The 11,960-nt window shown below is 36.9% G+C and overlaps 1 protein-coding gene and 1 long non-coding RNA gene across 2 annotated transcripts in view; one reads left to right on the top strand and one right to left on the bottom strand.

Moving 5' to 3' along the window:
* Positions 1-11,654, top strand: part of METTL14 (methyltransferase 14, N6-adenosine-methyltransferase non-catalytic subunit) — a 30,486-nt gene extending 18,832 nt beyond the window's left edge. Inside the window, exons 8-11 of the mRNA XM_006743945.3 lie at positions 969-1,061; positions 3,433-3,549; positions 4,664-4,874; positions 7,210-11,654. Of these exons, the coding sequence (XP_006744008.1) occupies positions 969-1,061; positions 3,433-3,549; positions 4,664-4,874; positions 7,210-7,514 (726 nt within the window). The 3' untranslated portion in view covers positions 7,515-11,654. The remainder of the gene's footprint in view (positions 1-968; positions 1,062-3,432; positions 3,550-4,663; positions 4,875-7,209) is intronic.
* The window catches only part of LOC115943400 (uncharacterized), a 438,133-nt gene that overhangs the window by 54,740 nt on the left and 371,433 nt on the right, over positions 1-11,960 (bottom strand). The gene's annotated exons all lie outside the window — the stretch shown is intronic.

The following is an 11,960-nucleotide window of genomic DNA, read 5'->3' as shown; positions in this document are numbered from 1 at the left end:
TCTTGCCATTTGCAACGATGTGGATGGAACTAGAAGGTATTATGCTAAGCGAAATAAGTCAATCAGTGAAAGACATGTATCATATGATCTCACTAATATGAGGAATTCTTAATCTCAGGAAACAAACAGGGTTACTGGAGTGGTGGGGGGTGGGAGGGATGGGGTAGCTGGGTGATAAACATTGGGGAGGGTATGTGCTATGGTGAGTGCTGTGAATTGTGTAAGACTGATGAATCACAGACCTGTACCTCTGAAACAAATAATACATTATATGTTAAAAAAAAGAAGAAGATAGTAGGAAGGGAAAAATGAAGGGGCGGAAATCAGAGGGGGAGATGAACCATGAGAGACTATGGACTCTGAGAAACAAACTGAGTAGTTTTGATTTGTATTTCCCTGATGATGAGTGATGTTGAGCATCTTTTCATGTGGCTGTTGGCCATCTGTGTGTCTTCCTTGGAAAAATTAGACTATTTTTTTTGGCATTTCAGACTTAAAGTGGTCATTATAATGAGATGTGCATATTGATTTATTTTATATAGAACTTTTGTAGTTACTGAAAATCAGATCTTCCCCAAACATTTGTTATATTTCATTTTAATTTTGCCCCTAATTTTGGGGTAATTCAACCTCTTCTATTTGAGTTTCTTTTTCTGTAAATCATAAAGGGCTGTTCTCAAGCTACATCTTATAAAATTCCATTATTCTATGAATATGGTCCCTATAACCTTTTTCTGCATAAAATCAAGTGTATGTGTATGTGTGTGCATGTGTGTTTATTTTCTTAATATAGAATAAGAAAACAGTAGAATAAGTTGTAAGGATAAAATTTATTTTCTAATGAAAATTAGTACATTTAAAGAACACATCTACTGAAAGTCCTGATAAATCTCAATGTTTGTTCTTTTGGATTTAGGATGACTGGGAAACAAAATACTTTTATGCAGTATTGTTTTGGTTTCCTACAGATTATGAAGTTAGAAATTGATGAGATTGCAGCACCTCGATCATTTATCTTTCTCTGGTGTGGTTCTGGGGAGGGATTGGACCTTGGAAGAGTGGTAAGATGTTTTTTTTTAATTGGATTTTTAAATTCATAAGAAAAAATATAAAAAGTTTGAAGATAGATGTTATTCTGTCCTTTGTTTCTTGAGTTGCTAAAATACTCAGAAGGAAAAAAATGTGTTCAGAAAAGAATGCATGAAAGGCAGTACTCTTCAATTAACTAGCACTGGGGTTGAATATGTCCAAATATGATTTGTTACAATTTCAGGAGAACAGTTTAGACATTTGAAACCGCAGCTCAAAAACAGGCTGCTTAGTGTCATTTACTGCTCATTATGAGGAGCTAAAAAGTACTCTTCTGAATAATATTAACTGCTGAATTCCAAATAGAAACCAAAACAAATTGGAAAAATAACACAGCATTTGGAACACATGGTTTGAATGATTGAATGAGAGTGAGAAAGAAGTTACGTAACACCTGTATTTATTTTAAGCATCTTATATTTCCTGTATTTCAGACCTTTATTTTTCATTGCAGTATTTTGGATTTCTAAATGGAAACAAAATAGCATATGCTTTTTTATTCAAGAATCATAGGAGCATGTGGCTAAGTATTAGAAAGCTTCATTCAGTTTTGGTCTCAGTTCTGCTGTCTAGCAGTGAACTTTGGGTAGAGATTTTTACTCTGGTGGGTTTCAGTTTCTTCACTTGTTATTAGATGACACCTTCCATTTTTAGGACATATTACTTGTTATATAGCAGGTGATCTCATTTAATCCTGGTAATTTTAGGAAGTGTCCATTTGACAAGTAAAGAATTTAAGTAGGATTATATTGAGATCAATTTGTGCTAAAGTCCTGAAATTCTGCAATTACTTTGTATTCTTTATATAAATAACAAGTATGAGACTGTTGGATACATCCTTGCTTGTATCATTTATTAACTCCAAGGTAAGACTATAACTGTATTCCAATTGGGTATCTGTTTTTTGCTGGTGCCTCTCCAAGATGCTCTGGAAAAGCTAAGAAAATAGAAACATACTATGTGTTTTTATAGGTATGTTGGTATTTACCTTTTATAGCTCTAATATCTGGCTTTGGACTTGCCTTTCACCTCCCAAATTAGGTTGAAAATGATTAGGAGGTTTTATTGTATTTGTTTATGTAGCAGTCTGTCATATTGGTGAAAGCAGATTTTGGCCAAAAATGATTGCGAAAATAATTCAGCATGAGAAATACTCATGAGCTTTTTGTTAAATTGATTAGGGCATGGGGATTTAGACCCTTGTGATGTATAATGAATATCCAGTGCAAAACAAATAATTGCTGACAGGAACAGATACTGATCTTGATTTTTGAGATTTTAAAATAAAAATCCAAGTTTCATTTTGAGGTGTTTCTCACTTTACACAGTAAGAGCATTCCTGAAATGAACAGTACCAACAATATTGTACTGCATAATTTAGTTATTTTCCCCCTCCTTTCTCTTGGATCATTGGGGGTGGGGGGAGGACATATCTTATGTTTTTATTCCCACCAGCTAGTCAGCACCTACATTGGGTACTAGGCCCTCAATATGCCACTCTAAGCAATATATTAGCAAGTGTTTGTTACATGTTCTTACATAACAGATTCTAGGACACTATGGGTCAGATCTCTGTTTTCTAGATTGTATAGAGATGAAAGTAGTTTTATCCAGTAATGAGATCTACATAACAGTTCTAAGGCTTTGAATTTTTTGAAGTTGTTAGTATTAAATATATAAAAATAACATAAGACTCTCATTTGAAAAGAAGCTATCAATTAGAATACTTTCAGTAGTTTTTAGCTTTGTCAGAGGATAGAAAATCAAGGTGCTAGGAATCAAATTATCTGTTGAATTTTATGATTAAAGAGGGGCTGAGTGTTTTATGATTTAAAACCCACTTTCTATTGGTGACAGTGGAAGGTAGTATTAAAGAATTGGAGGGTGCCTGGGTGGCTCAGTTGGTTAAGCGACTCCCTCCGGCTCAGGTCATGATCCTGGGGTCCTGGGATCAAGTCCCACATCGGGCTCCCTGTTCAGCGGGGAGCCTGCTTCTCCCTCTCCCCCTGCTTGTGTTCCATCTCTCCCTGTGTCTCTCTCTGTCAAATAAATAAATAAAATCTTTAAAAAAAAAAAAATTGGAGTATTAATGTAATTCTTTGTTTTGATATTTAACTTTATAGATTATGTTAATATCCAGAATGTATCTATGCATTCTGTATAATGGCTGTCTATTTAAAGACTGGTATTTCTTTTTTTCTATTTCTGAACTAAAAATTACTGTGACATCTTGGAATTTAGTGTCTCAAACCTCTAGGAAGTTTTTTAATGCTGGTTGGTTATTTTAAGTATTGTTTATTTCTTTTGGCTAAGGATTTCTTTTTTTAATTCTTTCATTTCTAGTGTTTACGCAAATGGGGTTACAGAAGATGTGAAGATATTTGTTGGATTAAAACCAATAAAAACAATCCTGGAAAGACTAAGACTTTAGATCCAAAAGCTGTCTTCCAGAGAACAAAGGTATTGCCTTTATTGTTTTGTTTTCTTTATTTTCATTACTTTCCCTCAAGCTTTTCCGAATGACTGTATACTGTTTAATTTTGGTAGAAAGGTTCTTTTCTTAGATTTGTACAAATGGAATTGAACGTTATAGTAGTACATCCAGTTTAATTTTAAAATATTTTATGTACTATGTTAGATCAACATTCACTGTGCTAGAGAAGGTAATATGTATTCTTGTGTGTTCTAAACTGCTGTAATTCTAAGTCAGTATGGACTTTTGGTCCCTCTGACCCCTCCAGATTTTTTCCTTTTCTCTGGGTCCAAAAAAAAGAGATGGCAGCAACACTCTCACAGCTGGTTGGCTTAGAGGCATACTTATTTCCTTCTCTTTTTCCTATGTAAGAATCCTAAGGACCTACACAAGGTTCGTACTCTGCTCCATGCAACTGCTCTGTTACTATCAGACTTTAAAAGTTTGTCCTCCAGTCTTTCACTCTTTAGGGAGCGACTAGTGGGAGAGTCTTTCTTATTAAGTCTTCCCGAGACTGGAAAATTCTTTTGAAGGGAACCTACGTTACCCTTGCAATAATGGTTCATGGAGTCAGCTGAGAGATTAAATTTATTTAACCCATACGCCTGCCATTTAGGTTAATTAGAGAAGATCAAAAAAACAAACAAAAAATTGTTTGATTTTCCCATTTTCTTAGGTTGAGTAATTAGAAGTCTGTATACATGATTAAAGTCCCCTCTCCATATAAAAAGCCTTACATCTTGTATATTGTTTTGATCTTGGATCCTATATGAAGCCCCCAGTATAACATCATTTTAAGATTCCAAGGTCAAGTGTCATGTTTCCGTAACTGGTTGCAGAGGAAAAGACTGTGGTCATTAACACAGATCTAAAACGTCATGGCCCCAAATTTAATACTGTCATGTCTAGCTTCCCTGGCAGTCTTCCCACATCCAGAGATCCAGGTTTTCTTTCCTATTGTGTTTTTGCCCATAGAACTGTTTTTCTAAAGATTTGGAGAAATGAAGTTTGTTTTGGAATTGGGGACATCAGAAATGTAAAATGTTAGGAAATATGACTGCTGATGAAGAGATTAATTGGTCTGCTCTTACTTTTATTTAGGAACACTGCCTTATGGGGATCAAAGGAACTGTTAAGCGTAGCACAGATGGGGACTTCATTCATGCTAATGTTGACATTGACTTGATTATCACGGAAGAACCTGAAATTGGCAATATAGAAAAGCCTGTTGAAATTTTTCATATAATTGAACATTTTTGCCTTGGTAGAAGACGCCTTCATCTGTTTGGAAGAGATAGTACAATTCGACCAGGTAGGACCTTAAAAAATCTTTGAAAAACTTTATCACCCCTGGGGATATAGGTGTCAAGAAATAGTACACACTGCTGTGTAAAATAAAATTCTTATGATGTGTTTGATTCCTCTTGCTGTACTTCAGATATGCCAAGCTCATTCTTGTCTTTTCATGGTCCTCTGCTTTCATTCATATACCTGACAGACCTTTTCTCACAACTCTGTCTAAAGTGGCCACCTTCCTGTTCCACTCCCCTCCTTCCTCCTTCCAACACTGTCTTTCCCCTTACTCCATTTTCTTTTTCTTCATGACACTTATCATTAGATGAATTGCAGGTTCATTTGGGCATATGTTTTAGTCAGTTTCTCCAGCATGCAGTCTCATGGAAGGCAAAGATTGTCTTATTCACTTCTTTCTACCCAGCATTCAGATCATTCAGTAAATAACGTGTTGAAGAAATGCGTAAGTGAATGATTAAATAATTCTGCAGAAAATAACCATACATTTGTGAAATACAGATCTTGGCTTTATTAGAAACTAAAATCCCTACCTTGTTTGCTTACATGTATAGTGGTGTTGTCTTTTCAAAATTTTAACTTTTTACGAAAACAATGTAATGTGAATTTACTACTTTGAAAAAAAAATGAGTAGAAAATAATTAGACTGTTATGGACAAAGATTTTTTCTTAGAGGGCACAACTTTCATGTACAGAGTGTCATTGAAATGTCAGTATATTCTATTTCTTTTATTGCTTTCTCAGAAAATGTAAAAGTAGCATTGCTTTATTCATGATATATAAAATCAGTCTCTGCCTTAGCATGTTAAAAATCCAGTTTAAAGGTGAAAAGAGCCAGAATCTTGTTTTAAACAACCTAAATTTTATAAAATGTAAGAAAAGTTAAAGAATTTATAATAGAATAATTGGCCATACAAGTACCTAAGAATTTAGAAGAAACTGATTTTCATTCTAAAAAAAGTAATCCTTAAAGTTGCCTTAACTTGTGTGTATAACATAATCCACCCCTCTTCTCTCTCCCTGCCCATCAGCTACTTCTGTATGCTTTGGTGAGCAGAGTAACTTGAAAATATTTCAGTTGTAGAAACTCATGGTCTCAAATTTCATGAAATTATGTAAAATAATAAACAGAAAAGTAAATAATTGAAAAATCAGTCTTTATTGGGCACTTACAGTTACTTTGTAGTTTTTCCCATTCCAGATACAGTTAATCAGAAATCATCCTCATTACAAGCTGTCTAGCGGTGTAGCTGACAAAACTACCTTTGTCCCTATACAGGCACAACATGTGATGAAAATTCTGAGAAATTATTTTTATTTCATTTAAGATGTATATTTGATTTGTATGTTGAAGGATGTAGTTTTCAACAGGTTGAAAGGATGGATAGAATGGGCCCAGAGGTGGGGTTTTGTGGGTTTTGGGGTTTTTTTTTACATTATGATGTGTTTGTTTTTATTTTCAGAGGGGAGGTTTGTATGGAAACAGTTACTATAGTGATTCATTTTTTTACTCAAATGAAGTTGTCATGAAAAACATTAATGAAAAATGTGATTGGAAAGTTAGTTCAAGTTTCATCCTAAAAGACATTAGATACCATATATACGAATCTGTGCTTTGTGGAGAGCCCTAGAAGGTTAGGCCGAGTGACATATTTTAATAAGTTTATTTTAGGCTTTCCACTTTCAGAGGGAGGAGAGGCTGGGAGAGCTTTACGATATGTATGTGTGTCTGTGACATGTGTAGGGGGCTGGCCTAGTAGGAAAATAAAGGCTCACGTTTGAGGGTGACAGTAGACATGGAAAAATGGGAATGAATAGGAGCAACATGGTACTGGTTGAATTTCTAGCACCTGTCAGCTGGGTTAATGTTGTGGTTGGGAAGAGCAGAGGCAAAAGTTGATTTCCAGGATTTTAATCAGAAAACAGTGGTATCATTTCCACAAGTAGGAAGGTTAATAAAATTTACCAAATTTTCACTGAGCCCAAACTCAGTGTAGTCTGTAATTTTTTTTTTCTAAGTGCTACTCTCACAGAATGTGAAATGCGGATGGAGACAATGAGGAAGATATTTTACAAAAGTTACAATCATGCAGGTGAAATAAGATCTATACATATGAAATCTGTATAACCATCATTAAATGCCATGTGTTGCGTAAAAAAGATAAATACTGGATGAGTGATAGGGGCATCTTTATTTTTTTATTTTTTATTTATTTATTTATTTTTTGGTAGGGGCAGCTTTAAAAATGCATTAGAGATTTGAAGTAGCTCCTAAAGGATCAGTAAGAGAAGTGGGGGGGGATAAAAAAGATAATCTTTCTTTCCCTCTATTTCAGGCTGGCTTACAGTTGGACCAACTCTTACAAATAGCAACTATAACGCAGAAACATATGCATCCTACTTTAGTGCTCCTAATTCCTACTTGACTGGATGTACAGAAGAAATTGAGAGACTTCGACCAAAATCACCTCCTCCCAAATCCAAGTCTGATCGGGGAGGCGGAGCTCCCAGGGGCGGAGGAAGAGGTGGAACTTCAGCGGGCCGCGGCCGAGAAAGGAATCGCTCTAACTTCCGAGGCGAAAGAGGTGGCTTTAGGGGCGGCCGTGGAGGCGCACACAGAGGCGGCTTTCCACCTCGGTAACTCTAAGACACTGACCTGCTAATGCCCTTTATACCTTCTTCACTGTAGTTTGAATTCCAGTTGGGGGACTTTGTTTAGTACTCAATTCCAGCTTGCGCTTTGCTTTAAGTTCTCGAAGCTGCAGGAATATCTTAGCCAGTCTCCCTCCTAGTTGTTACACACATTGTGTAGTTTTATGCCAGAAAAACAGATCATCCTGCCTTTGGTCATGTGCATGTAACTTGACAATGAAACAAATACCTTCCTTTCAGAGACTAATTTATTCTGGTAGATTCCAACTAATTACAGAGGCTTTTGCTTTTTAGAAATAGTTTAAGTGAACAGTGAAAAAGCCCCAATCTGTAGTGTCGTACTAGTGCCAGGAGCAGTTGATAATAGGCATCCTGCCACTGCTGTCATAGCACATGGAAGGCTCTTTGGGAGCCTTGATGGAATGGAGTTGGGACAGATGGTTAACTTCTGTCACAGTTTTAACATTTTCTCGATGAAACAATAAAAAGAGACTTCTTTTTCTTTTTAAAAAATCTTATACTCAGATATAATTTGACTACTACTGAGAAATTGAGAGCATTTGAACAAAATCACCTCCTCCCAAATCTAAATCTGATAGGGGAGGTTGGCGCTCCCAGCGGTGGGGAGAGGAAGAGTTGCAGAATTTAGTAGGCAGACTTAAAAAGAGAGAAAAAGCTCATCATAATTTCAGTTGCATAGCTACAGATGACTGTGAATCACACTTCTTAAGAAGCAAAGGAAGACAAATATCCAAGTGCTAGAACTTTGATATACACTTGAACCTGGATTGACCTTCAAAGCAGCTTTATATTCCTTAGGAAAGTAAAAGAAATGCAACAACAGAGAGACCTGGTTGTCAGTTATTTTGGAGAATAAAGTATTTGGTGATGAGGAAATGACATCTTTAAACTTGTTACGGAGAAAACAGTATAAAAACCAATTACAGAAAACCCTCAACTTAAGACAGCTTAGAAAATGGAACTGCAGTTGCCTTTTATTAAGACCATATGTTGTGTTGTTTTTAAGAGTGTGGTTTTGCAGATAGATTGGTTGTATAAAACTTTCTGCTGTCATTTCTCTTTCTCTACTGTAACTCATGTTTTAAATGAATTTAACGAATGAAATACCATTATTCTTGAAAAATAGATTTTTTATTTTGTGTACGATTTTTCTAATGAAACTTTAAACCTTTGAAATGTGGGAGTCTGTTTTCTCTAAGTGGAATTCCCTTTGTTACCAAATGAAAAAGGACTGACTTAAGATCAGACTTTTGTTTTGGTCTGTGATGCATTTTAGTAGCCATTCTCAGCTTTTCATTGGCTTCTGTTATACCTAAAGTAAGGTTATATTGTATGCACTAAAGACTCAGTTTGAAGATAAGGGCTGCATTGTAGAAATAGGGTTGAGATCCTTAAAAGCCTGATGAATTTAAGTTGCTCAACCTGTTGGTACTTTGTAGTACAAATAGCATTTGACTAATGCCTTTCTTGATGTAATATGTAGATACGAATCACAGCTGGTTAGAATTTTTACAGAAATGATCCTGTATTTGCAACTTCAGCAATTATAAAGTATCTAGAGATAGAACTGTATTTGTCAAAGTTGACATGAGAATAAAGAAGATAGATGTTCTAATTGCCCAGTGTGGGTCTTTAGAAATACCAGTTAGAAGTGACCCCGTCCTATAAACGAGACTGTCTAGTGTGGTCCACACCCTCGGCCTAGCCAAGGGAAGGCAACATTCTTAGTGCTTACCTGGCCTACTTACCTGTGAGATGTATATCATAATGTCATCTTACAGAGAGTTACGAATGGCTTCTTCATAGGTTGAAAGTTAAATATGCCCACCATATTTTTTTTTTTTTAAAGATTTTATTTATTTATTTGAGAGCGAGCACATGAGAGGGGGGAGGGTCAGAGGGAGAAGCAGACTCCCTGCCGAGCAGGGAGCCCGATGCGGGACTCGATCCCGGGACTCCAGGATCATGACCTGAGCCGAAGGCAGTCGCTCAACCAACTGAGCCACCCAGGCGCCCTATGCCCACCATATTTATAATACAGCAAATAAGGAAGGAGGTGGTGGGGAAAATGCAAGGCCTAGAATTCTCTCTTTGACAATGTAATGTGGAATTTTTATAGCACAGGATGGCATTGACTCACTAGTTTTGCTACCCTTCACTTTCTTTTTTTTTTTAAAGATTTTATTTATTTATTTGACAGAGACATAGCGAGAGCAGGAACACAAGCAGGGGGAGTGGGAGAGGGAGAAGCAGGCTTCCCACCAAGCAGGGAGCTGGACATGGGGCTCGATCCCAGGACCCCAGGATCATGACCTGAGCCAAAGGCAGATGCTTAACGACTGAGCCACCCAGGCGCCCCAGCTACCCTTCACTTTCAATAAAGGTTGGGGTATCATTTTTATGACAGAATCTTTATTCATTGAGGAAACGTTTCCAGTGAAAACTCACTAATCTGACCTCTTCTGGCTTGTGATCATCTTTATATTTATTTACTTGTCTTACATTTTCAAAAAATTATCTAGGAATTACCCCAAATAAGTTAATTTATAGTTGTTTCACTTAACAGATTCCTTATTGGGGATAGAAGCTAATAATTGTGAAATAACCTCACATTTTTCAGTTTAAAAGTTCTAAGATCAGCATATCTATTGTACATAATTACAATCCCAAGTATTCCAGCCCAAATATTGATGTTTATTTTCACTGGTAACAGTTCTCCCTGTTACTTAGTTCCCTTCAAAGGATGGAGATTAGGAGGCCTGAAGTACCACAGTTCTTTTGTGGAGGAGTTGATGATGTCATCTAGAACAGATTTTGTGGCGGGGAATATCATACCCAAACACTACTGAACCAGATTAGACCAAGGGATTATGGAGATGTCAGTCCAAGGGTAGAACGGTCACCGGGAAACAGCACAGTGTGAGAGGTGTCAAACTGGGAAGCAGGGATCAAGCGTGGAGGAGAGTCTGGTTATGGCGGCCAGGTCACATGTCCAAAGTTGGACTGGGTCCGCACCGCAGCAGCAGCATGGACTCTTCTGATGCTCAGGTCAGTCAGCGAGCCACCTGTGAGTCCTTAGCCCATAAATCTGGAAACTTAAACTACGTGTCTGTCTCTGTCCTAAAGCTGAGCAAGTGTCATGCCATAGTCTGATTTTAAGTTGATGGAGTTTTAATGGCAGGATGCCTGCATGTTAGTGTGCCATCCATAGCTGAGATCCTGTGTCATGGCTGTTCCTAGGAATGATTCCTTTTTATGTCTTCCAGAATACTCCCTACTCATTGTAATTGCTAAATCACAACTTTCAGATTAGTTTCAGCAGCTTATTTTAAAACCTGTACCGCTTTCATCCTGAATTTAACTATGTAAGATTTGGTCTTTGAAGTTTAGTTCCAGATTTTTTCTGATTTGTTTAATCTTTATTCCCTTGACAGAATTATGGCCCCATGGGACTCATTCTAAATAGTAGTTTTTGATCTAAAAGTGTCTTATATTTTTGTGAGCTGTTAAAAACAAACTTTTGCTTATAAGAAGGGCCTTTCTTAGAACGATCCTATGATCTTGGGGTCCATGTAGGATTTTTAAAAAAGCATTATCCTGTCTTTGATATTTGGTGATAGTTTAGCTTGCGTCTCAAGTATATGTAGTCAGTCAGTTCCAAAGCTGTAAATCTAGGACTTCCCAGCCATGGAAGACTCCCTTTCTGGAAGAGCCACAGTGTTCCTGCTCGCAAGGCCTCTATCCTTTACTCAGATACAAACACTGCTAGCTGTAGTGCACAGAGAAAACTACCTCATTTAATCTAGATAATTCTTTTCCAGCAAACCCTCTTTCCAGGATTAGACAAAATGTTGAAATGATCAGTTTGTGTATGTTACACTTCTTGTCTTTAAGTCTGGAGGTGCTAATAGTGAAATTGGATAAGGTAGGTGTTTTCCAAAAACAATTCTAAATAATGGAGAATCTAGAGGTCAACAATATAAAACGCATACAGGAATCAAGCATATAATCTAAACTGGTGAAGCAAGCCATGAGTCTGTTTTATAGTGGAGTGATTATCTTTTTTGACATTCTTCGGTTGCATATTAAACGTGGGAATATTTACTTTCATTTATCTCATCTGTTTTCCCAGTTTAATGGGTTTTTTCAAGCCCTAAGAAAAGCAGAGTAGCACAGAGCACTTTAATAAACAGCCACTGACTTGATCACGGGCCCATGGAGACTAGAGAGAAAGGTAGGGGGACAGGAGAGCTCATCCCCAGGGTAAGGTGGACATCACTACTCTGCTCCACCTCGTTGTCACCACACAGGGAAGACGGTAAGTCTGAGCTATCCATGTGAAATCTCCCGGATTTTTAGATGCTGGCAAATAAATTTGTGTCCTTTGCTACATTTCCTTTTGTTAAAATTAGTT

The sequence above is a fragment of the Leptonychotes weddellii genome, chromosome 2 (genome assembly GCF_054177405.1).
Source record: "Leptonychotes weddellii isolate Sample4059 chromosome 2, ASM5417740v2, whole genome shotgun sequence".
NCBI lineage: Eukaryota > Metazoa > Chordata > Mammalia > Carnivora > Phocidae > Leptonychotes > Leptonychotes weddellii.
Note: the sequence above shows the minus strand (reverse complement) of the source record. Positions and strands in the feature narration are given on the sequence as shown.